Genomic DNA, 26,800 nt, shown 5'->3' on the forward strand with positions numbered 1-26,800 from the left:
TAGACACTAGTCTGACGGCTGGTTCTCCTCGACACTAGTCTGACGGCTGGTTCTCCTAGACACTAGTCTGACGGCTGGTTCTCCTAGACACCAGTCTGACGGCTGGTTCTCCTAGACACTAGTCTGACGGCTGGTTCTCCTAGACACTAGTCTGACGGCTGGTTCTCCTAGACACTAGTCTGACGGCTGGTTCTCCTCGACACCAGTCTGACGGCTGGTTCTCCTCGACACTAGTCTGACGGCTGGTTCTCCTAGACACTAGTCTGACGGCTGGTTCTCCTCGACACTAGTCTGACGGCTGGTTCTCCTCGACACTAGTCTGACGGCTGGTTCTCCTCGACACTAGTCTGACGGCTGGTTCTCCTCGACACTAGTCTGACGGCTGGTTCTCCTCGACACTAGTCTGACGGCTGGTTCTCCTAGACACTAGTCTGACGGCTGGTTCTCCTAGACACCAGTCTGACGGCTGGTTCTCCTCGACACTAGTCTGACGGCTGGTTCTCCTAGACACTAGTCTGACGGCTGGTTCTCCTCGACACTAGTCTGACGGCTGGTTCTCCTCGACACTAGTCTGACGGCTGGTTCTCCTCGACACTAGTCTGACGGCTGGTTCTCCTAGACACTAGTCTGACGGCTGGTTCTCCTAGACACTAGTCTGACGGCTGGTTCTCCTAGACACCAGTCTGACGGCTGGTTCTCCTCGACACTAGTCTGACGGCTGGTTCTCCTCGACACTAGTCTGACGGCTGGTTCTCCTAGACACTAGTCTGACGGCTGGTTCTCCTAGACACCAGTCTGACGGCTGGTTCTCCTCGACACTAGTCTGACGGCTGGTTCTCCTAGACACTAGTCTGACGGCTGGTTCTCCTCGACACTAGTCTGACGGCTGGTTCTCCTCGACACTAGTCTGACGGCTGGTTCTCCTAGACACTAGTCTGACGGCTGGTTCTCCTCGACACTAGTCTGACGGCTGGTTCTCCTAGACACTAGTCTGACGGCTGGTTCTCCTAGACACTAGTCTGACGGCTGGTTCTCCTAGACACCAGTCTGACGGCTGGTTCTCCTCGACACTAGTCTGACGGCTGGTTCTCCTAGACACTAGTCTGACGGCTGGTTCTCCTAGACACCAGTCTGACGGCTGGTTCTCCTAGACACCAGTCTGACGGCTGGTTCTCCTAGACACCAGTCTGACGGCTGGTTCTCCTCGACACTAGTCTGACGGCTGGTTCTCCTCGACACTAGTCTGACGGCTGGTTCTCCTAGACACTAGTCTGACGGCTGGTTCTCCTAGACACTAGTCTGACGGCTGGTTCTCCTAGACACTAGTCTGACGGCTGGTTCTCCTCGACACCAGTCTGACGGCTGGTTCTCCTCGACACTAGTCTGACGGCTGGTTCTCCTAGACACTAGTCTGATGGCTGGTTCTCCTCGACACTAGTCTGACGGCTGGTTCTCCTAGACACTAGTCTGACGGCTGGTTCTCCTAGACACTAGTCTGACGGCTGGTTCTCCTAGACACTAGTCTGACGGCTGGTTCTCCTAGACACTAGTCTGACGGCTGGTTCTCCTAGACACTAGTCTGACGGCTGGTTCTCCTCGACACTAGTCTGACGGCTGGTTCTCCTAGACACTAGTCTGACGGCTGGTTCTCCTAGACACTAGTATGACGGCTGGTTCTCCTCGACACTAGTCTGACGGCTGGTTCTCCTAGACACTAGTCTGACGGTTGGTTCTCCTAGACACTAGTCTGACGGCTGGTTTTCCTCGACACTAGTCTGACGGCTGGTTCTCCTAGACACTAGTCTGACGGCTGGTTCTCCTCGACACTAGTCTGACGGCTGGTTCTCCTCGACACTAGTCTGACGGCTGGTTCTCCTCGACACTAGTCTGACGGCTGGTTCTCCTAGACACTAGTCTGACGGCTGGTTCTCCTAGACACCAGTCTGACGGCTGGTTCTCCTCGACACTAGTCTGACGGCTGGTTCTCCTAGACACTAGTCTGACGGCTGGTTCTCCTCGACACTAGTCTGACGGCTGGTTCTCCTCGACACTAGTCTGACGGCTGGTTCTCCTCGACACTAGTCTGACGGCTGGTTCTCCTCGACACTAGTCTGACGGCTGGTTCTCCTAGACACTAGTCTGACGGCTGGTTCTCCTAGACACTAGTCTGACGGCTGGTTCTCCTAGACACCAGTCTGACGGCTGGTTCTCCTCGACACTAGTCTGACGGCTGGTTCTCCTCGACACTAGTCTGACGGCTGGTTCTCCTAGACACTAGTCTGACGGCTGGTTCTCCTAGACACCAGTCTGACGGCTGGTTCTCCTCGACACTAGTCTGACGGCTGGTTCTCCTAGACACTAGTCTGACGGCTGGTTCTCCTCGACACTAGTCTGACGGCTGGTTCTCCTCGACACTAGTCTGACGGCTGGTTCTCCTCGACACTAGTCTGACGGCTGGTTCTCCTCGACACTAGTCTGACGGCTGGTTCTCCTCGACACTAGTCTGACGGCTGGTTCTCCTAGACACTAGTCTGACGGCTGGTTCTCCTAGACACTAGTCTGACGGCTGGTTCTCCTAGACACCAGTCTGACGGCTGGTTCTCCTCGACACTAGTCTGACGGCTGGTTCTCCTAGACACTAGTCTGACGGCTGGTTCTCCTAGACACCAGTCTGACGGCTGGTTCTCCTAGACACCAGTCTGACGGCTGGTTCTCCTAGACACCAGTCTGACGGCTGGTTCTCCTCGACACTAGTCTGACGGCTGGTTCTCCTAGACACTAGTCTGACGGCTGGTTCTCCTAGACACTAGTCTGACGGCTGGTTCTCCTAGACACTAGTCTGACGGCTGGTTCTCCTCGACACCAGTCTGACGGCTGGTTCTCCTCGACACTAGTCTGACGGCTGGTTCTCCTAGACACTAGTCTGATGGCTGGTTCTCCTCGACACTAGTCTGACGGCTGGTTCTCCTAGACACTAGTCTGACGGCTGGTTCTCCTAGACACTAGTCTGACGGCTGGTTCTCCTAGACACTAGTCTGACGGCTGGTTCTCCTAGACACTAGTCTGACGGCTGGTTCTCCTCGACACTAGTCTGACGGCTGGTTCTCCTAGACACTAGTCTGACGGCTGGTTCTCCTAGACACTAGTATGACGGCTGGTTCTCCTCGACACTAGTCTGACGGCTGGTTCTCCTAGACACTAGTCTGACGGCTGGTTCTCCTAGACACTAGTCTGACGGCTGGTTCTCCTAGACACTAGTCTGACGGCTGGTTCTCCTAGACACTAGTCTGACGGCTGGTTCTCCTAGACACTAGTCTGACGGCTGGTTCTCCTAGACACTAGTCTGACGGCTGGTTCTCCTAGACACCAGTCTGACGGCTGGTTCTCCTAGACACTAGTCTGACGGCTGGTTCTCCTCGACACTAGTCTGACGGCTGGTTCTCCTCGACACCAGTCTGACGGCTGGTTCTCCTAGACACTAGTCTGACGGCTGGTTCTCCTAGACACTAGTCTGACGGCTGGTTCTCCTAGACACTAGTCTGACGGCTGGTTCTCCTAGACACTAGTCTGACGGCTGGTTCTCCTCGACACCAGTCTGACGGCTGGTTCTCCTCGACACTAGTCTGACGGCTGGTTCTCCTAGACACCAGTCTGACGGCTGGTTCTCCTAGACACTAGTCTGACGGCTGGTTCTCCTAGACACTAGTCTGACGGCTGGTTCTCCTAGACACTAGTCTGACGGCTGGTTCTCCTCGACACCAGTCTGACGGCTGGTTCTCCTCGACACTAGTCTGACGGCTGGTTCTCCTCGACACTAGTCTGACGGCTGGTTCTCCTCGACACTAGTCTGACGGCTGGTTCTCCTAGACACTAGTCTGACGGCTGGTTCTCCTAGACACTAGTCTGACGGCTGGTTCTCCTAGACACTAGTCTGACGGCTGGTTCTCCTAGACACTAGTCTGACGGCTGGTTCTCCTAGACACTAGTCTGACGGCTGGTTCTCCTAGACACTAGTCTGACGGCTGGTTCTCCTCGACACTAGTCTGACGGCTGGTTCTCCTCGACACTAGTCTGACGGCTGGTTCTCCTAGACACTAGTATGACGGCTGGTTCTCCTAGACACTAGTATGACGGCTGGTTCTCCTCGACACTAGTCTGACGGCTGGTTCTCCTAGACACTAGTCTGACGGTTGGTTCTCCTAGACACTAGTCTGACGGCTGGTTCTCCTAGACACCAGTCTGACGGCTGGTTCTCCTAGACACCAGTCTGACGGCTGGTTCTCCTAGACACCAGTCTGACGGCTGGTTCTCCTCGACACTAGTCTGACGGCTGGTTCTCCTCGACACCAGTCTGACGGCTGGTTCTCCTAGACACTAGTCTGACGGCTGGTTCTCCTAGACACTAGTCTGACGGCTGGTTCTCCTAGACACTAGTCTGACGGCTGGTTCTCCTAGACACTAGTCTGACGGCTGGTTCTCCTCGACACCAGTCTGACGGCTGGTTCTCCTCGACACTAGTCTGACGGCTGGTTCTCCTAGACACCAGTCTGACGGCTGGTTCTCCTAGACACCAGTCTGACGGCTGGTTCTCCTAGACACTAGTCTGACGGCTGGTTCTCCTCGACACCAGTCTGACGGCTGGTTCTCCTCGACACTAGTCTGACGGCTGGTTCTCCTAGACACCAGTCTGACGGCTGGTTCTCCTCGACACCAGTCTGACGGCTGGTTCTCCTCGACACTAGTCTGACGGCTGGTTCTCCTCGACACTTGTCTGACGGCTGGTTCTCCTAGACACTAGTCTGACGGCTGGTTCTCCTAGACACTAGTCTGACGGCTGGTTCTCCTAGACACTAGTCTGACGGCTGGTTCTCCTAGACACTAGTTTGACGGCTGGTTCTCCTCGACACTAGTCTGACGGCTGGTTCTCCTCGACACTAGTCTGACGGCTGGTTCTCCTAGACACTAGTCTGACGGCTGGTTCTCCTAGACACTAGTCTGACGGCTGGTTCTCCTAGACACTAGTCTGACGGCTGGTTCTCCTAGACACTAGTCTGACGGCTGGTTCTCCTAGACACTAGTCTGACGGCTGGTTCTCCTAGACACTAGTCTGACGGCTGGTTCTCCTCGACACTAGTCTGACGGCTGGTTCTCCTCGACACTAGTCTGACGGCTGGTTCTCCTAGACACTAGTATGACGGCTGGTTCTCCTAGACACTAGTATGACGGCTGGTTCTCCTCGACACTAGTCTGACGGCTGGTTCTCCTAGACACTAGTCTGACGGTTGGTTCTCCTAGACACTAGTCTGACGGCTGGTTCTCCTAGACACCAGTCTGACGGCTGGTTCTCCTAGACACCAGTCTGACGGCTGGTTCTCCTAGACACCAGTCTGACGGCTGGTTCTCCTCGACACTAGTCTGACGGCTGGTTCTCCTCGACACCAGTCTGACGGCTGGTTCTCCTAGACACTAGTCTGACGGCTGGTTCTCCTAGACACTAGTCTGACGGCTGGTTCTCCTAGACACTAGTCTGACGGCTGGTTCTCCTAGACACTAGTCTGACGGCTGGTTCTCCTCGACACCAGTCTGACGGCTGGTTCTCCTCGACACTAGTCTGACGGCTGGTTCTCCTAGACACCAGTCTGACGGCTGGTTCTCCTAGACACCAGTCTGACGGCTGGTTCTCCTAGACACTAGTCTGACGGCTGGTTCTCCTCGACACCAGTCTGACGGCTGGTTCTCCTCGACACTAGTCTGACGGCTGGTTCTCCTAGACACCAGTCTGACGGCTGGTTCTCCTCGACACCAGTCTGACGGCTGGTTCTCCTCGACACTAGTCTGACGGCTGGTTCTCCTCGACACTTGTCTGACGGCTGGTTCTCCTAGACACTAGTCTGACGGCTGGTTCTCCTAGACACTAGTCTGACGGCTGGTTCTCCTAGACACTAGTCTGACGGCTGGTTCTCCTAGACACTAGTTTGACGGCTGGTTCTCCTCGACACTAGTCTGACGGCTGGTTCTCCTCGACACTAGTCTGACGGCTGGTTCTCCTAGACACTAGTATGACGGCTGGTTCTCCTAGACACTAGTATGACGGCTGGTTCTCCTCGACACTAGTCTGACGGCTGGTTCTCCTAGACACTAGTCTGACGGTTGGTTCTCCTGGACACTAGTCTGACGGCTGGTTCTCCTAGACACTAGTCTGACGGCTGGTTCTCCTGGACACTAGTCTGACGGCTGGTTCTCCTAGACACTAGTCTGACGGCTGGTTCTCCTAGACACTAGTCTGACGGCTGGTTCTCCTAGACACTAGTCTGACGGCTGGTTCTCCTAGACACTAGTCTGACGGCTGGTTCTCCTAGACACTAGTCTGACGGCTGGTTCTCCTAGACACTAGTCTGACGGCTGGTTCTCCTAGACACTAGTCTGACGGCTGGTTCTCCTCGACACTAGTCTGACGGCTGGTTCTCCTAGACACTAGTCTGACGGCTGGTTCTCCTAGACACTAGTCTGACGGCTGGTTCTCCTAGACACTAGTCTGACGGCTGGTTCTCCTCGACACTAGTCTGACGGCTGGTTCTCCTAGACACTAGTCTGACGGCTGGTTCTCCTAGACACTAGTCTGACGGCTGGTTCTCCTAGACACTAGTCTGACGGCTGGTTCTCCTAGACACTAGTCTGACGGCTGGTTCTCCTCGACACTAGTCTGACGGCTGGTTCTCCTCGACACTAGCCTGACGTCTGGTTCTCCTAGACACTAGTCTGACGGCTGGTTCTCCTCGACACTAGTCTGACGGCTGGTTCTCCTAGACACCAGTCTGACGGCTGGTTCTCCTAGACACCAGTCTGACGGCTGGTTCTCCTAGACACTAGACTGACGGCTGGTTCTCCTAGACACTAGTCTGACGGCTGGTTCTCCTAGACACTAGTCTGACGGCTGGTTCTCCTAGACACCAGTCTGACGGCTGGTTCTCCTAGACACTAGTCTGACGGCTGGTTCTCCTAGACACTAGTCTGACGGCTGGTTCTCCTAGACACTAGTCTGACGGCTGGTTCTCCTAGACACTAGTCTGACGGCTGGTTCTCCTCGACACTAGTCTGACGGCTGGTTCTCCTAGACACTAGTCTGACGGCTGGTTCTCCTAGACACTAGTATGACGGCTGGTTCTCCTCGACACTAGTCTGACGGCTGGTTCTCCTAGACACTAGTCTGACGGCTGGTTCTCCTAGACACTAGTCTGACGGCTGGTTCTCCTAGACACTAGTCTGACGGCTGGTTCTCCTAGACACTAGTCTGACGGCTGGTTCTCCTAGACACTAGTCTGACGGCTGGTTCTCCTAGACACTAGTCTGACGGCTGGTTCTCCTAGACACTAGTCTGACGGCTGGTTCTCCTAGACACTAGTCTGACGGCTGGTTCTCCTAGACACTAGTCTGACGGCTGGTTCTCCTGGACACTAGTCTGACGGCTGGTTCTCCTGGACACTAGTCTGACGGCTGGTTCTCCTAGACACCAGTCTGACGGCTGGTTCTCCTAGACACCAGTCTGACGGCTGGTTCTCCTAGACACCAGTCTGACGGCTGGTTCTCCTAGACACTAGTCTGACGGCTGGTTCTCCTAGACACTAGTCTGACGGCTGGTTCTCCTAGACACTAGTCTGACGGCTGGTTCTCCTAGACACTAGTCTGACGGCTGGTTCTCCTAGACACTAGTCTGACGGCTGGTTCTCCTAGACACTAGTCTGACGGCTGGTTCTCCTGATGCCCTTTGTTCTGTCTGATTCCCTGTTTCCTTCCTCACTAACTCCTCCTTCCTTACTCCCCCTGTCCTCACTGAGGCCACCTTGTTCCCTAACCCCTTGTCTCCTCTCCTCTAGGCACCAAGGTGGTGGCTCGCTGTCTGAAGCTAATCAAACCCTACGTGAGGAAGGAGGTGGTCGAGGCTGAGGATGACGATGATAACGACGATGATGATGGGGGAGGAGCAAATAGGAAGACCGTCCCCACAGAGGGGCGGATCATGGAGAGAGACTTCCTCTCACAGGCCTATGGGATCAGTACGTTCTGGTTTGCTCTTTTCTTATTGGCCAAAATATTGGTGTAGAAATAGATACATTTTCCTATTTTTTTGTTTTTTTGTTTAAAGACGGGAAATGGTTCCATTTTCTGATTGGTCGAATGTCTTACTCTCTGCTTTGTGATTGGCTGATCTAGTCGTGTCCTGCGGGACCAAGGGCATCTCTCAGAGTGCGTTGCGTGCGAGGATGTGCATCGGCAAGCTGGAGTCTCGTATGATCTGCCGACTGCTGGAGAGGACAGACATGATCAAGGTAAAGTATCTGTGTGTGTGTGTGTGTGTGTGTGTGTGTACACATTACTTAAATATATGCACGGATATGTCATCTACTGTGATGTCACCGTTGTTTTGTCATAGATCATCATTGATCTAGCTATGTCTGTCTGTCATTGAACTGTGTCTGTCTGTTTGTCGAAGCTGATTGAACTGTCTGTCTGTCATGTTGAAGCTGATTGAACTGTGTCTGTCTGTCATTGAACTGTGTGTCTGTTTGTCATGTCGAAGCTGATTGAACTGTGTCTGTCTGTCATTGAACTGTGTGTCTGTTTGTCATGTCGAAGCTGATTGAACTGTGTCTGTCATTGAGCTGTGTCTGTCTGTCTGTCATTGAACTGTGTCTGTGTTTGTCGAAGCTGATTGAACTGTGTCTGTCTGTCATTGAACTGTGTCTGTCTGTCATGTTGAAGCTGATTGAGCCGTGTCTGTTTGCCTTGTAAATGTAATTTTCCCATGTTTTATAAAAAAAAAAAACGAAATAGACAATTGTGTGTGTTACCCTTGTGTCCGTCCGTCACCTCAGGGTTTCATGGAAGACGAGGGTCGTCAGAGGACCACTAAGTACCTCGGCCATCTGCACGTTGACGAGTCTGATCTGCTTCGACATCTCGTGAAAGAGCAGGAGCGATCAGACCGGCTTCGCACTGTAGGGGGAGGAGGGGAAGGAGAGGGGGCCCCCCAAACCCCAGCGCAGGCCACCCTAAAAACACCAGCTACCACAAAGACTCGGCCTACCCGTAAAACAACATCGCCTCTGGAACCTCTGGGAAACACTGAGGGAGAGGAGGAGAGAGAGAGGGACGAGGATGACGAAGACTGGGAAGTCGAGAAGAAAGTGAAGAAGAAGGGAGCGAAGAAGAAAAATGCAGAAAAAAAGAAAGTGGGCAAGATGTCTCTCCTGAAGCAGTCCAAACTCAACTTCCTGGTAGCTCATCACTCTGCACCTATCACGAGTAAGGATCCAACACCCTAAATACTGACCCAACACCTTAAATACTGACCCAACACCTTAAATACAGTCCAAACTCAACTTCCTGGTAGCTCATCACTCTGCACCCATCACGAGTAAGGACCCAACACTTTAAATACTGACCAAACTCTACTTCCTGGTAGCTCATCACTCTGCACCTATCACGAGTAAGGACCCAACACCTTAAATACAGTCCAAACTCAACTTCCTGGTAGCTCCTCACTCTGCACCCATCACGAGTAAGGACCCAACACCTTAAATACTGACCTAACTCTACTTCCTGGTAGCTCATCACTCTGCACCCATCACGAGTAAGTACCCAACACCTTAAATACTGACCTAACTCTACTTCCTTGTAGCTCATCACTCTGCACCCATCACGAGTAAGGACCCAACACCTTAAATACAGTCCAAACTCAACTTCCTGGTAGCTCATCACTCTGCACCTATCACGAGTAAGGACCCAACACCTTAAATACAGTCCAAACTCAACTTCCTGGTAGCTCATCACTCTGCACCCATCACGAGTAAGGACCCAACACCTTAAATACTGACCTAACTCTACTTCCTGGTAGCTCATCACTCTGCACCCATCACGAGTAAGGACCCAACACCTTAAATACTGACATAACTCTACTTCCTGGTAGCTCATCACTCTGCACCCATCACGAGTAAGGACCCAACACCTTAAATACTGACATAACTCTACTTCCTGGTAGCTCATCACTCTGCACCTATCACGAGTAAGGACCCAACACCTTAAATACAGTCCAAACTCAACTTCCTGGTAGCTCCTCACTCTGCACCCATCACGAGTAAGGACCCAACACCTTAAATACAGTCCAAACTCAACTTCCTGGTACCTCATCACTCTGCACCCATCACGAGTAAGGACCCAACACCTTAAATACCGACCCAACACCTTAAATACTGACCTAACTCTACTTCCTGGTAGCTCACCACTCTGCACCCATCACGAGTAAGGACCCAACACCTTAAATACCGACCCAACACCTTAAATACTGACCTAACTCTACTTCCTGGTAGCTCACCACTCTGCACCTATCACGAGTAAGGACCCAACACCTTAAATACTGACCTAACTCTACTTCCTGGTAGCTCATCACTCTGCACCCATCACGAGTAAGTACCCAACACCTTAAATACAGTCCAAACTCAACTTCCTGGTAGCTCATCACTCTGCACCTATCACGAGTAAGGACCCAACACCCTAAATACTGACATAACTCTACTTCCTGGTACCTCATCACTCTGCACCCATCACGAGTAAGGACCCAACACCTTAAATACAGTCCAAACTCAACTTCCTGGTAGCTCCTCACTCTGCACCCATCACGAGTAAGGACCCAACACCTTAAATACAGTCCAAACTCAACTTCCTGGTACCTCATCACTCTGCACCCATCACGAGTAAGGACCCAACACCTTAAATACAGTCCAAACTCAACTTCCTGGTAGCTCATCACTCTGCACCCATCACGAGGAAGGACCCAACACCTTAAATACTGACCCAACACCTTAAATACTGACCCAACACCTTAAATACTGACCCAACACCTTAAATACCGACCCAACACCTTAAATACTGACCCATCACCTTAAAAACTGACCCAACACCTTAAATACTGATCTATCTCTACTTCCTGGTAGCTCATCAGTCTGCACCCATCACGAGTAAGTACCCAACACCTTAAATACTGACCCAACACCTTAAATACCGACCCAACACCTTAAATACCGACCCATCACCTTAAATACCGACCCAACACCTTAAATACCGACCCAACACCTTAAATACTGACCCATCACCTTAAATACCGACCCAACACTTTAAATACTGACCCAACACTTTAAATACTGACCCATCACCTTAAATACCGACCCAACACCTTAAATACCGACCCAACACCTTAAATACCGACCCAACACCTTAAATACTGACCCAACACCTTAAATACTGACCCAACACCGACCCAACACCTTAAATACTGACCCAACACCTTAAATACTGACCCCAACACCTTAAATACCGACCCATCACCTTAAATACTGACCCAACACCTTAAATACTGACCCCAACACCTTAAATACCGACCCATCACCTTAAATACCGACCCAACACCTTAAATACTGACCCAACACCTTAAATACTGACCCAACACCGACCCAACACCTTAAATACTGACCCAACACCTTAAATACTGACCCCAACACCTTAAATACCGACCCATCACCTTAAATACTGACCCAACACCTTAAATACTGACCCAACACCTTAAATACCGACCCAACACCTTAAATACCGACCCAACACCTTAAATACTGACCCAACACTGACCCAACACCTTAAATACTGACCCAACACCTTAAATACTGACCCAACACCTTAATACTGACCCAACACCTTAATACTGACCCAACACCTTAATACTGACCCAACACCTTAAATACTGACCCAACACCTTAATACTGACCCAACACCTTAATACTGACCCAACACCTTAAATACTGACCCAACACCGTAAATACTGACCCAACACCGTAAATACTGACCCAACACCGTAAATACTGACCCAACACCTTAAATACTGACCCAACACCTTACATACTGACCCAACACTTTAATACTGACCCAACACATTAATACTGACCCAACACCTTAAATACTGACCCATCACCTTAAATACTGACCCAACACCTTAAATACTGATCTAACTCTACTTCCTGGTAGCTCATCACTCTAAACCCATCACGAGTAAGGACCCAACACCTTAAATACTGACCCAACACCTTAAATACCGACCCAACACCTTAAATACTGACCCAACACCTTAAATACTGACCCAACACCTTAAATACTGACCTAACTCTACTTCCTGGTACCTCATCACTCTGCACCCATCACAAGTAAGGACCCAACACCTTAAATACTGACCCAACACCTTAAATACTGACCCAACACCTTAAATACTGACCCAACACCTTATATACTGACCCAACACCGACCCAACACCTTAAATACTGACCCAACACCGACACAACACCTTAAATACTGACCCAACACCTTAAATACCGACCCAACACCTTAAATACTGACCCAACACCTTAAATACTGACCTAACTCTACTTCCTGGTACCTCATCACTCTGCACCCATCACAAGTAAGGACCCAACACCTTAATACTGACCCAACACCTTAATACTGACCCAACACCTTAATACTGACCCAACACCTTAAATACTGACCCAACACCTTAAATACTGACCCAACACCTTAAATACTGACCCAACACCGACCCAACACCTTAAATACTGACCCAACACCGACCCAACACCTTAAATACTGACCCAACACCTTAAATACTGACCCAACACCTTATATACCGACCCAACACCTTAAATACTGATCTAACTCTACTTCCTGGTACCTCATCACTCTGCACCCACCCTAAACACCCAATTCCCTACCCCTTAGCATCCTGTAGGGGTTCAATCTAACTAATGCTCATTTAAGATTTCATCTCCATCTCCGTCCCATTCGGAAAGTATTCAGACCCCTTCACTTTTTTCCCTCATTTTACAGCCTTATTCTAAAATAATAATACATTTTATAAATCCCTCATCAGTCTACCCACACCACTCCATAATGACAAAGCAAAAACAGGTTATTTAGACATTTCTGCAAAAGTATAATAAAAAAAAAGAAGAAAAATCACATTTACTTAAGAATTCAGACCCTTTACTCAGTACTTTGACAGTGACTACAGCCTTGAGTCTTCTTGGGTAGGACGCTACAAGCTTGTCACACCTGTATTTTGTGGAGTTTCTCCCATTCTTCTCTGTAGATCGTCTCAAGCTCTGTCAGGTTGGATGGGGAGCGTCGCTGCACAGCTATTTTCAGGTCTCTCCAGAGATGTTTGATCGGGTTCAAGTCCTATCTCAGGCTGAGCCACTCAAGGACATTGACTTGTCCCGAAGGCAATCCTGCGTTGTCTTGGCTGTGTGCTTTAGGGTTGTTGTCCTGTTGGAAGGTGAACCTTCGCCCCAGTCTGAGGTCCTGAGTGTTCTGGAGAAGGTTTTCATCATGGATCTCTCTGTACTTTGCTCTGTTCATCTTTCCCTCGATCCTGACTAGTCTCCCAGTCCCTGCCACTGAAAAACATCCCCACAGCATGATGCTGCCACCACTATGCTTCACCGTAGGGATGGTGCCAGGTTTCCTTCAGATGTGACACTTGGCATTCAGGCCAAAGAGTTCAATCTTGGTTTCATCAGACCAGAGAATCTTGTTTTTCATGGGAGTCTTCTGAGAGTCTTTACATACCTTTTGGCCAACTCCAAGCGGGCTGTTGTGAGCCTTTTACTGAGGAGTGGCTTCCGTCTGGCCACTCTACCATTAAGGCCTGATTGGTGGAGTGCTGCAGAGATGGTTGTCCTTCTGGGAGGTTCTCCCATCTCCACAGAGGAACTCTGGATGCCCAGTCAGTAACCGTCAGGTTCTTGGTCACCTCCCTGACCAAGGCCCTTTTCCACCGATTGCTCAGTTTGGCCGGGCTACCAGCTCTAGGAAGAGTCTTAGTGGCTCCAAACTTCTTCTGTTTAGGAGTGATGGAGGCCACTGTGTTCTTGGGGACCTTCAATGCTGCAGAAATGTTTTGGTACCCTTCCCCAGATCTGTGCCTCGACACAATCCTGTCTCGGAGCTCTATGGACAATTCCTTCAACCTCATGGCTTGGTTTTTGCTCTGACATTCACTGTCAACTGTGGGACCTTATATAGACAGGTGTGTGCCTTTCCAAATCATGTCCAATCAATTGAATTTACCACAGGTGCACAACAATCAAGTTGTAGAAACATCTCAAGGATGATCAATGGAAACAGGATGCAACAGGAGCTGAATTTAGTCTCATAGCAAAGAGTCTGAGTACTTATGTAAATAAGGTATTTCTGTTTTTACATTGCTAAAAACCTTTTTTCGCTTTGTCATTATGGGGTATTGTGATGTCATTATGGGGTATTGTGATGTCATTATGGGGGTATTGTGATGTCATTATGGGGTATTGTGATGTCATTATGGGGTTATTGTGAAGTCATTATGGGGTTATTGTGATGTCATTATGTGGGTAGATTGAAGATAGTAGATTGAAAACATTGTTATCCATTTTAGAACAAGGCTGTAACAAAATGTGGAAAAAGTGAAGGAGTCTGAATACTTTCCGAAAGCACTGAACCTGTTCAGAACGCTGAGATGGAAAGGTTTGTTGTAGAACAGATATGATTGGCTGTCAGGTAGAATAGGGAACCTGTTCAGACCGCTGAGATGGAAAGGTTTGTTGGAGAACAGATATGATTGGCTGTCAGGTAGAATAGAGATGGAAAGGTTTGTTGGAGAACAGATATGATTGGCTGTCAGGTAGAATAGGGAACCTGTTCAGAACGCTGAGATGGAAAGGTTTGTTGGAGAACAGATATGATTGGCTGTCAGGTAGAATAGGGAACCTGTTCAGAACGCTGAGATGGAAAGGTTTGTTGGAGAACAGATATGATTGGCTGTCAGGTAGAATAGAGATGGAAAGGTTTGTTGGAGAACAGATATGATTGGCTGTCAGGTAGAATAGAGATGGAAAGGTTTGTTGGAGAACAGATATGATTGGCTGTCAGGTAGAATAGAGATGGAAAGGTTTGTTGGAGAACAGATATGATTGGCTGTCAGGTAGAATAGAGATGGAAAGGTTTGTTGGAGAACAGATATGATTGGCTGTCAGGTAGAATAGAGATGGAAAGGTTTGTTGGAGAACAGATATGATTGGCTGTCAAGTAGAGGAATTGTATCAGATCTATTTCTATCTGTGATGTTTCACGCCCCTAAATATGCCCCTGCTTTCACTTACCTCCTACCACGCCCCCTACCAAAGGTGGAGCCAATCAGGAGCCAGAGCTGGAATCTTGGCTCAGCCCAGTTGCGGAGGAGGAGTCAAAATTCGGTCCTGACGTTTCATTGGACAAGACGGGGAGTATGTTCGCAGGCAACAGCCAAGCAGAGGACAGCGTCACGGTCATCGAGGAGATCCCCAGTCAGAAGGTGAGGCTGTGTGTCTCTCAAACATTATGATGTAGAGATGTCTTTAAATCTAGTGCATGAATTCCCTGTCTGAATCCCTGTCCCCCCCGGTCTCTGTTGGGTCAGGAGCACCACCGCCAGACTTACCGCCTGCTGAAGAGGAAGAACGTGATTGTGGAAGCTGTTCAGAGCCTCAAGATCATAGAGGGCCTCTTCACGTCAGTCACACCACTTCCTGTCTCACTGGGATTTGTTGTTAAAAAAATACAAATAATAATTCTCAATCTATTTATATTGTTCTTCTCATCCCTCCTCCCTCTCTCTGTCCCTCTCTCTGTCCCTCTCTCTGTCCCTCTCTCTGTCCCTCTCCCTGTCCCTCTCTCCCTGTCCCTCTCTCTCTGTCCCTCTCTCTGTCCCTCTGTCGCTCTCTCTCTCTCTGTCTCTCTCTCTCTCTTCCTCCCTCTCTGTCCCTCTCCCTCCCTCCCTCTCTCCCCTCCTCCCTCTCTTCCTCTCTGTCCCTCTAGAATCCAGAGGTTGGTTCAGGATGAGGAGAAGCTAGATGGTGTGAACACTAAGTGTTGTAAGAAGTCTATCCTGCGTCTCATCAGATCTCTGTCTAAAGAGGGAATGCTCAAACTGTTCAGAACCACTGTTATACAGGACGGAGTCAGCAAGAAGGTACACACACACACACCGGACACACACACAGACAGACACACACACACACACACACCGGACACACACACAGACAGACACACACACACCGGATATAAACAGACATAATTCACACAGTGCATTTACAGCTTATTACCATGACTACACACCTGTAGATGATATATTCAACTAGTTTCTCTAACAGTTTATCACTTTGTCTTCTCCTCTCCTCCTATCCCTCTCCTCCTATCCCTCTCCTCCTATCCCTCTCCTCCTCCTCCCCCTCTCCTCCCTCTCCTCCCCTCTCCTCCTCCCCCTCCTCTCCTCCCCTCTCCTCCTCCCCCTCTCCTCCTCCCCCTCTCCTCCTCCTCCTCTCCTCCCCCTCCTCTCCTCCCCTCTCCTCCTATCCCTCTCCTCCTCCTCCCCCTCTCCTCCCTCTCCTCCCCTCTCCTCCTCCCCCTCCTCTCCTCCCCTCTCCTCCTCCCCCTCTCCTCCTCCCCCTCTCCTCCTCCTCCTCTCCTCCCCCTCCTCTCCTCCCCTCTCCTCCTATCCCTCTCCTCCTATCCCTCTCCTCCTCTCCTCCCCTCTCCTCCCCTCCTCTCCTCCCCTCCTCTCCTCCCCCCCTCTCCTCCTCCCCCTCTCCTCCTCCCCCTCTCCTCCCCCTCCTCTCCTCCCCTCTCCTCCTATCCCTCTCCTCCTATCCCTCTCCTCCTATCCCTCTCCTCTTCCTCCCCCTCTCCTCCCCTCTCCTCCTCCCCCTCTCCTCCTCCTCTCCTCCCCCTCCTCTCCTCCCCTCTCCTCCTATCCCTCTCCTCCTATCCCTCTCCTCCTATCCCTCTCCTCCCCTCTCCTCCTATCCCTCTCCTCCTCCTCTCCTCCCCCTCTCCTCCTCCTCTCCTCCCCCTCTCCTCCTATCCCTCTCCTCCTCCTCCCCCCTCTCCTCCTCCTCTCCTCCAGGTGGAGTTTATAGTCCACCCCTCTGTCTCTCCTAGTGATGCTTTAGTGAAGTCGGCTATAGAACAGGTCCGCTTCCGCATCTCCAGCTCCTACCCTGCTGCACGGTGAGACAGACACCCTGCTGCACGGTGAGACAGACAGACAGACAGACAGACAGACACCCTGCTGCACGGTGAGACAGACAGACAGACAGACAGACAGACACCCTGCTGCACGGTGAGACAGACAGACAGACAGACAGACAGACACCCTGCTGCACGGTCAGACAGACAGACAGACAGACAGACACCCTGCTGCACGGTGAGACAGACAGACAGACAGACAGACACCCTGCTGCACGGTGAGACAGACAGACAGACAGACAGACAGACCCTGCTGCACGGTGAGACAGACAGACAGACAGACCCTGCTGCACGGTGAGACAGACAGACAGACAGACCCTGCTGCACGGTGAGACAGACAGACAGACAGACCCTACTGCACGGTGAGACAGACAGACAGACCCTGCTGCACGGTGAGACAGACAGACAGACAGACCCTGCTGCACGGTGAGACAGACAGACAGACAGACCCTGCTGCACGGTGAGACAGACAGACAGACAGACCCTGCTGCACGGTGAGACAGACAGACAGACCCTACTGCACGGTGAGACAGACAGACAGACAGACAGACCCTGCTGCACGGTGAGACAGACAGACAGACAGACCCTGCTGCACGGTGAGACAGACAGACAGACAGACCCTGCTGCACGGTGAGACAGACAGACAGACAGACAGACAGACAGACCCTGCTGCACGGTGAGACAGACAGACAGACACCCTGCTGCACGGTGAGACAGATAGACAGACAGACCCTGCTGCACGGTGAGACAGACAGACAGACACCCTGCTGCACGGTGAGACAGACAGACAGACACCCTGCTGCACGGTGAGACAGACAGACAGACAGACAGACACCCTGCTGCACGGTGAGACAGACAGACAGACAGACAGACACCCTGCTGCACGGTGAGACAGACAGACAGACAGACAGACACCCTGCTGCACGGTGAGACAGACAGACAGACAGACAGACAGACAGACAGACAGACAGACAGACAGACCCTGCTGCACGGTGAGACAGACAGACAGACAGACCCTGCTGCACGGTGAGACAGACAGACAGACAGACCCTGCTGCACGGTGAGACAGACAGACAGACAGACCCTGCTGCACGGTGAGACAGACAGACAGACAGACCCTGCTGCACGGTGAGACAGACAGACAGACAGACCCTGCTGCACGGTGAGACAGACAGACAGACAGACCCTGCTGCACGGTGAGACAGACAGACCCTGCTGCACGGTGAGACAGACAGACCCTGCTGCACGGTGAGACAGACAGACCCTGCTGCACGGTGAGACAGACAGACAGACAGACAGACCCTGCTGCACGGTGAGACAGACAGACAGACAGACAGACCCTGCTGCACGGTGAGACAGACAGACAGACAGACCCTGCTGCACGGTCAGACAGACAGACAGACAGACAGACAGACAGACAGACAGACAGACAGACAGACAGATAGACCCTGCTGCACAGACAGACAGACAGACAGACAGACAGACAGACAGACAGACAGATTTAAGAGTGTGTAAAGACTCCTCTCTAACTGCTCTCTTTCATTTCTCTCTGTCCTTTTTTCTTTCCTTCTATCTCTTTCTCTATCCTTCTTTCTTTCCTTCTCTCTCTTTCTCTATCCTTCTTTCTTTCCTTCTCTCTCTTTCTCTATCCTTCTTTCTTTCCTTCTCTCTTTCCTTCTCTCTCTCTCTCTTTCCTTCTCTCGCTTAATTTCTCTCTATCCATCTCTTTCTCTATCCTTCTTTCATTTCTATCTAACCTTCTCTCTCTCTTTCATTTCTCTCTCTTTCATTTCTCTCTCTCTCTTTCATTTCTCTCTCTCTCTCTCTCTCTCCATCCTCCTCTCTCTCTCTGTAGTAATGAAATGCAGGAAGAGGAGAAGGCGAAGGAGAGGGAGAGGGGCAGTGTGGGAAATGAGGTGCCTGCTGAACCCCAGAATATGAGAACAGAGGACAAGATGGGAGACAAAGACAAACAACTGAAGAACTTCAAACCTTCTATAGGTAAACTTCTGTGTGGCGTGAGATGGTGGTTAACCTGGAAACTGGAACCTGGAACCTGGAACCTGACTGTTCAGTAGCTGAGATGGTTGTTACCCTGGAACCTGACTGTTCAGTAGCTGAGATGGTTGTTACCCTGCTACCTGGAACCTGACTGCTCAGTAGCTGAGAGGGTTGTTACCCTGGAACCTGACTGTTCAGTAGCTGAGATGGTTGTTACCCTGGAACCTGACTGTTCAGTAGCTGAGATGGTTGTTACCCTGGAACCTGACTGTTCAGTAGCTGAGATGGTTGTTACCCTGCTACCTGGAACCTGACTGTTCAGTAGCTGAGATGGTTGTTATCCTGCTACCTGGAACCTGACTGCTCAGTAGCTGAGATGGTTGTAACCCTGGAACCTGACTGTTCAGTAGCTGAGAGGGTTGTTACCCTGCTACCTGGAACCTGACTGTTCAGTAGCTGAGATGGTTGTTACCCTGGAACCTGACTGTTCAGTAGCTGAGATGGTTGTAACCCTGGAACCTGACTGTTCAGTAGCTGAGATGGTGGTTACCCTGCTACCTGACTGTTCAGTAGCTGAGATGGTTGTTACCCTGGAACCTGACTGTTCAGTAGCTGAGATGGTTGTTACCCTGGAACCTGACTGTTCAGTAGCTGAGATGGTTGTTACCCTGGAACCTGACTGTTCAGTAGCTGAGATGGTTGTTACCCTGGAACCTGACTGTTCAGTAGCTGAGATGGTTGTTACCCTGCTACCTGGAACCTGACTGTTCAGTAGCTGAGATGGTTGTTACCCTGCTACCTGGAACCTGACTGTTCAGTAGCTGAGATGGTTGTTACCCTGGAACCTGACTGTTCAGTAGCTGAGATGGTTGTTACCCTGGAACCTGACTGTTCAGTAGCTGAGATGGTTGTTACCCTGCTACCTGGAACCTGACTGTTCAGTAGCTGAGATGGTTGTTACCCTGCTACCTGGAACCTGACTGTTCAGTAGCTGAGATGGTTGTTACCCTAGAACCTGACTGTTCAGTAGCTGAGATGGTTGTTACCCTGGAACCTGACTGTTCAGTAGCTGAGATGGTTGTTACCCTGGAACCTGACTGTTCAGTAGCTGAGATGGTTGTTACCCTAGAACCTGACTGTTCAGTAGCTGAGATGGTTGTTACCCTGGAACCTGACTGTTCAGTAGCTGAGATGGTTGTTATCCTGCTACCTGGAACCTGACTGTTCAGTAGCTGAGATGGTGGTTACCCTGGAACCTGACTGTTCAGTAGCTGAGATGGTTGTTACCCTGGAACCTGACTGTTCAGTAGCTGAGATGGTTGTTACCTGGAACCTGACTGTTCAGTAGCTGAGATGGTGGTTACCCTGGAACCTGACTGTTCAGTAGCTGAGATGGTTGTTACCCTGCTACCTGGAACCTGACTGTTCAGTAGCTGAGATGGTTGTTACCCTGGAACCTGGAACCTGACTGTTCAGTAGCTGAGATGGTTGTTACCCTGGAACCTGACTGTTCAGTAGCTGAGATGGTTGTTACCTGGAACCTGACTGTTCAGTAGCTGAGATGGTTGTTACCCTGCTACCTGGAACCTGACTGTTCAGTAGCTGAGATGGTTGTTATCCTGGAACCTGACTGTTCAGTAGCTGAGATGGTTGTTACCTGGAACCTGACTGTTCAGTAGCTGAGATGGTGGTTACCCTAGAACCTGACTGTTCAGTAGCTGAGTGGGTTGTTACCCTGGAACCTGACTGTTCAGTAGCTGAGATGGTTGTTACCCTAGAACCTGACTGTTCAGTAGCTGAGTGGGTTGTTACCCTGGAACCTGACTGTTCAGTAGCTGAGATGGTTGTTACCTGGAACCTGACTGTTCAGTAGCTGAGATGGTTGTTATCCTGCTACCTGGAACCTGACTGTTCAGTAGCTGAGATGGTTGTTACCCTGGAACCTGACTGTTCAGTAGCTGAGATGGTTGTTACCCTGCTACCTGGAACCTGACTGTTCAGTAGCTGAGATGGTTGTTACCCTGGAACCTGACTGTTCAGTAGCTGAGATGGTTGTTATCCTGGAACCTGACTGTTCAGTAGCTGAGATGGTTGTTACCCTGCTACCTGGAACCTGACTGTTCAGTAGCTGAGATGGTTGTTACCCTGCTACCTGGAACCTGACTGTTCAGTAGCTGAGATGGTTGTTACCCTGGAACCTGGAACCTGACTGTTCAGTAGCTGAGATGGTTGTTACCCTGGAACCTGACTGTTCAGTAGCTGAGATGGTTGTTATCCTGGAACCTGACTGTTCAGTAGCTGAGATGGTTGTTACCCTGCTACCTGACTGTTCAGTAGCTGAGATGGTTGTTATCCTGCTACCTGGAACCTGACTGTTCAGTAGCTGAGATGGTTGTTACCCTGCTACCTGGAACCTGACTGTTCAGTAGCTGAGATGGTTGTTATCCTGCTACCTGGAACCTGACTGTTCAGTAGCTGAGATGGTTGTTACCCTGGAACCTGACTGTTCAGTAGCTGAGATGGTTGTTACCCTGCTACCTGGAACCTGACTGTTCAGTAGCTGAGATGGTTGTTACCCTGCTACCTGGAACCTGACTGTTCAGTAGCTGAGATGGTTGTAACCCTGGAACCTGACTGTTCAGTAGCTGAGAGGGTTGTTATCCTGGAACCTGACTGTTCAGTAGCTGAGATGGTTGTTACCCTGGAACCTGACTGTTCAGTAGCTGAGATGGTTGTTACCCTGGAACCTGACTGTTCAGTAGCTGAGAGGGTTGTTATCCTGCTACCTGGAACCTGACTGTTCAGTAGCTGAGATGGTTGTTACCCTGGAACCTGACTGTTCAGTAGCTGAGAGGGTTGTTATCCTGCTACCTGGAACCTGACTGTTCAGTAGCTGAGATGGTTGTTACCCTGGAACCTGACTGTTCAGTAGCTGAGATGGTTGTTACCCTGGAACCTGACTGTTCAGTAGCTGAGATGGTTGTTACCCTGCTACCTGGAACCTGACTGTTCAGTAGCTGAGATGGTTGTTATCCTGCTACCTGGAACCTGACTGTTCAGTAGCTGAGATGGTTGTTATCCTGGAACGTGACTGCTCAAGCCTCTCTCTGTCTCCCCCCCAGTTCCAGGTCTCAAGTCTCTCTCTGTCTTCCCCCCAGTCCCAGGTCTCAAGCCTCTCTCTGTCTTCCCCCCAGTCCCAGGTCTCAAGTCTCTTTCTCTCTCTGTCTCCCCCCGTCCCAGGTCTCAAGTCTCTCTCTCTCTGTCCCCCCCAGTCCCAGGTCTCAAGTCTCTTTCTCTCTCTGCCACCCCCCCCCCCAGTCCCAGGTCTCAAGTCTCTCTCTGTCTCTCTGTCCCCCCCAGTCCCAGGTCTCAAGTCTCTTTCTCTCTCTGTCTCTCTGTCCCAGGTCTCAAGTCTCTCTCTCTCTGTCCCCCCCAGTCCCAGGTCTCAAGTCTCTTTCTCTCTCTGCCCCCCCCCCCCCCCCAGTCCCAGGTCTCAAGTCTCTTTCTCTCTCTGTCTCCCCCCCAGTCCCAGGTCTCAAGTCTCTCTCTGTCTCTCTGTCCCAGGTCTCAAGTCTCTCTCTCTCTGTCTCCCCCCCAGTCCCAGGTCTCAGCAGGTCTTTGGGGTACCAGCCTAAGATGCCTCGTCTGAGACTGACACACACCTTCTTGTGGTACGCACCAGTATTACCCTTAAACTAACTAGTCTCACAGTCAGTATTACCTTTAAACTAACTAGTCCCACAGTCAGTATTACCCTTAAACTAACTAGTCCCACAGTCAGTATTACCCTTAAACTAACTAGTCCCACAGTCAGTATTACCCTTAAACTAACTAGTCCCACAGTCAGTATTACCTTTAAACTAACTAGTCCCACAGTCAGTATTACCCTTAAACTAACTAGTCCAAGAGTCAGTATTACCAGTATTACCCTTAAATTAACTAGTCCCAGAGTCAGTATTACCCGTAACTAGTCCCAGAGTCAGTAATACCCTCAACTAGTCCCACACACCTTCTTGTGGTACGCACCAGTATTACCCTTAAACTAACTAGTCTCACAGTCAGTATTACCTTTAAACTAACTAGTCCCACAGTCAGTATTACCCTTAAACTAACTAGTCCCACAGTCAGTATTACCCTTAAACTAACTAGTCCCACAGTCAGTATTACCCTTAAACTAACTAGTCCCACAGTCAGTATTACCCTTAAACTAACTAGTCCCACAGTCAGTATTACCTTTAAACTAACTAGTCCCACAGTCAGTATTACCCTTAAACTAACTAGTCCAAGAGTCAGTATTACCAGTATTACCCTTAAATTAACTAGTCCCAGAGTCAGTATTACCCGTAACTAGTCCCAGAGTCAGTAATACCCTCAACTAGTCCCACACACCTTCTTGTGGTACGCACCAGTATTACCCTTAAACTAACTAGTCTCACAGTCAGTATTACCTTTAAACTAACTAGTCCCACAGTCAGTATTACCCTTAAACTAACTAGTCCCACAGTCAGTATTACCCTTAAACTAACTAGTCCCACAGTCAGTATTACCCTTAAACTAACTAGTCCCACAGTCAGTATTACCTTTAAACTAACTAGTCCCACAGTCAGTATTACCCTTAAACTAACTAGTCCAAGAGTCAGTATTACCAGTATTACCCTTAAATTAACTAGTCCCAGAGTCAGTATTACCCGTAACTAGTCCCAGAGTCAGTAATACCCTCAACTAGTCCCAGAGTCAGTAATACCCTCAACTAGTCCCAGAGTCAGTATTACCCTCAACTAGTCCCAGAGTCAGTATTACCCTCAACTAGTCCCAGAGTCAGTATTACCCTCAACTAGTCCCAGAGTCAGTATTACCCTCAACTAGTCCCAGAGTCAGTATTACCCTCAACTAGTCCCAGAGTCAGTATTACCCTCAACTAGTCCCAGAGTCAGTATTACCCTCAACTAGTCCCAGAGTCAGTATTACCCTCAACTAGTCCCAGAGTCAGTATTACCCTCAACTAGTCCCAGAGTCAGTATTACCCTCCAACTAGTCCCAGAGTCAGTATTACCCTCCAACTAGTCCCAGAGTCAGTATTACCCTCCAACTAGTCCCAGAGTCAGTATTACCCTCCAACTAGTCCCAGAGTCAGTATTACCCTCAACTAGTCCCAGAGTCAGTATTACCCTCAACTAGTCCCAGAGTCAGTATTAGCCCTTAACTAGTCCCAGAGTCAGTATTACCCTCCAACTAGTCCCAGAGTCAGTAATACCCTCAACTAGTCCCAGAGTCAGTATTACCCTCCAACTAGTCCCAGAGTCAGTAATACCCTCAACTAGTCCCAGAGTCAGTATTACCCTCAACTAGTCCCAGAGTCAGTATTACCCTCAACTAGTCCCAGAGTCAGTATTACCCTCAACTAGTCCCAGAGTCAGTATTAGCCCTTAACTAGTCCCAGAGTCAGTATTACCCTCCAACTAGTCCCAGAGTCAGTAATACCCTCAACTAGTCCCAGAGTCAGTATTACCCTCCAACTAGTCCCAGAGTCAGTAATACCCTCAACTAGTCCCAGAGTCAGTATTACCCTCAACTAGTCCCAGAGTCAGTATTACCCTCAACTAGTCCCAGAGTCAGTATTACCCTCAACTAGTCCCAGAGTCAGTATTACCCTCCAACTAGTCCCAGAGTCAGTATTACCCTCCAACTAGTCCCAGAGTCAGTAATACCCTCAACTAGTCCCAGAGTCAGTATTACCCTCCAACTAGTCCCAGAGTCAGTACTACCCTCCAACTAGTCCCAGAGTCAGTAATACCCTCAACTAGTCCCAGAGTCAGTATTACCCTCAACTAGTCCCAGAGTCAGTATTACCCTCAACTAGTCCCAGAGTCAGTATTACCCTCAACTAGTCCCAGAGTCAGTATTACCCTCAACTAGTCCCAGAGTCAGTATTACCCTCAACTAGTCCCAGAGTCAGTATTACCCTCAACTAGTCCCAGAGTCAGTATTACCCTCCAACTAGTCCCAGAGTCAGTATTACCCTCCAACTAGTCCCAGAGTCAGTATTACCCTCCAACTAGTCCCAGAGTCAGTATTACCCTCCAACTAGTCCCAGAGTCAGTATTACCCTCAACTAGTCCCAGAGTCAGTATTACCCTCAACTAGTCCCAGAGTCAGTATTAGCCCTTAACTAGTCCCAGAGTCAGTATTACCCTCCAACTAGTCCCAGAGTCAGTAATACCCTCAACTAGTCCCAGAGTCAGTATTACCCTCCAACTAGTCCCAGAGTCAGTAATACCCTCAACTAGTCCCAGAGTCAGTATTACCCTCAACTAGTCCCAGAGTCAGTATTACCCTCAACTAGTCCCAGAGTCAGTATTACCCTCAACTAGTCCCAGAGTCAGTATTAGCCCTTAACTAGTCCCAGAGTCAGTATTACCCTCCAACTAGTCCCAGAGTCAGTATTACCCTCCAACTAGTCCCAGAGTCAGTAATACCCTCAACTAGTCCCAGAGTCAGTATTACCCTCCAACTAGTCCCAGAGTCAGTAATACCCTCAACTAGTCCCAGAGTCAGTATTACCCTCAACTAGTCCCAGAGTCAGTATTACCCTCAACTAGTCCCAGAGTCAGTATTACCCTCAACTAGTCCCAGAGTCAGTATTACCCTCCAACTAGTCCCAGAGTCAGTATTACCCTCCAACTAGTCCCAGAGTCAGTAATACCCTCAACTAGTCCCAGAGTCAGTATTACCCTCCAACTAGTCCCAGAGTCAGTACTACCCTCCAACTAGTCCCAGAGTCAGTAATACCCTCAACTAGTCCCAGAGTCAGTATTACCCTCCAACTAGTCCCAGAGTCAGTATTACCCTCCAACTAGTCCCAGAGTCAGTATTACCCTCCAACTAGTCCCAGAGTCAGTATTACCCTCAACTACTCCCAGAGTCAGTATTACCCTCCAACTAGTCCCAGAGTCAGTATTACCCTCCAACTAGTCCCAGAGTCAGTGTTACCCTCCAACTAGTCCCAGAGTCAGTATTACCCTCCAACTAGTCCCAGAGTCAGTATTACCCTCCAACTAGTCCCAGAGTCAGTATTACCCTCCAACTAGTCCCAGAGTCAGTATTACCCTCCAACTAGTCCCAGAGTCAGTATTACCCTCCAACTAGTCCCAGAGTCAGTATTAGCCTCCAACTAGTCCCAGAGTCAAGCTACTTTTATCTTTGTCGGATAAATAAAGTATTTTGGATTGAATTACATTTATTGTTCTAGTAAACCTAGTATTTCATGCCCCACAGTGTGTACTGGGCAACGTAAGGGGGTTCGGTTACAAAACTCATGAAGTCAGAGAAACACTTGTTAAAACCTTAGCAATATTTATCATTGATCAAATGTCTTCCTAGGTATCTGGTCTACGGACACCCCCTGAGACACCCCTCTACCCCCACTCCCCCTGACCTCCACAACACCTCCAGCTCTATCGTCCTCCCTACTGATAACCCTAGTGTCCAGACTACCTACCCCACCACCCCCAGTAACCCCTCACAACCCCAAACTACACACCCTGACGACACCCATCCTTCTAGCTCTGAACACACAGACCTCCCCACCTCAACCCCCCGAAACACAGACTCCCCCAATCCCCAGAACTCAAACCTCCCCACCTCAACCCCCCGAAACACAGAC

The 26,800-nt window shown here is 50.2% G+C and overlaps 1 protein-coding gene and 2 long non-coding RNA genes across 4 annotated transcripts in view; 1 reads left to right on the forward strand and 2 right to left on the reverse strand.

The window, feature by feature from the left end:
* Positions 1-26,800, forward strand: part of LOC110485341 (general transcription factor 3C polypeptide 1) — a 93,224-nt gene that overhangs the window by 11,745 nt on the left and 54,679 nt on the right. Inside the window, exons 7-16 of the mRNA XM_036942555.1 lie at positions 7,875-8,054; positions 8,212-8,327; positions 8,874-9,303; positions 15,258-15,424; positions 15,530-15,621; positions 15,928-16,081; positions 17,015-17,118; positions 18,992-19,137; positions 22,736-22,808; positions 26,518-26,800. The exon at positions 26,518-26,800 is cut by the window's right edge and continues 517 nt beyond it. Of these exons, the coding sequence (XP_036798450.1) occupies positions 7,875-8,054; positions 8,212-8,327; positions 8,874-9,303; positions 15,258-15,424; positions 15,530-15,621; positions 15,928-16,081; positions 17,015-17,118; positions 18,992-19,137; positions 22,736-22,808; positions 26,518-26,800 (1,745 nt within the window). The remainder of the gene's footprint in view (positions 1-7,874; positions 8,055-8,211; positions 8,328-8,873; positions 9,304-15,257; positions 15,425-15,529; positions 15,622-15,927; positions 16,082-17,014; positions 17,119-18,991; positions 19,138-22,735; positions 22,809-26,517) is intronic.
* LOC118938144 lies at positions 9,316-10,898 on the reverse strand. The gene is made up of 4 exons (XR_005035407.1): positions 10,859-10,898; positions 9,856-9,934; positions 9,575-9,659; positions 9,316-9,358 (listed from the first exon to the last, which is right to left on the reverse strand). It is a non-coding gene; the product is annotated as an uncharacterized LOC118938144 (long non-coding RNA).
* On the reverse strand, positions 12,118-12,633 carry LOC118938145. Of its 2 annotated transcripts, none has more exons than XR_005035409.1 (3): positions 12,575-12,633; positions 12,446-12,517; positions 12,118-12,303 (listed from the first exon to the last, which is right to left on the reverse strand). It is a non-coding gene; the product is annotated as an uncharacterized LOC118938145 (long non-coding RNA). The 2 variants fall into 2 exon arrangements; XR_005035408.1 differs by having other exon boundaries at positions 12,118-12,323.

The sequence above is a fragment of the Oncorhynchus mykiss genome, chromosome 13 (genome assembly GCF_013265735.2).
Source record: "Oncorhynchus mykiss isolate Arlee chromosome 13, USDA_OmykA_1.1, whole genome shotgun sequence".
Lineage (NCBI taxonomy): Eukaryota > Metazoa > Chordata > Actinopteri > Salmoniformes > Salmonidae > Oncorhynchus > Oncorhynchus mykiss.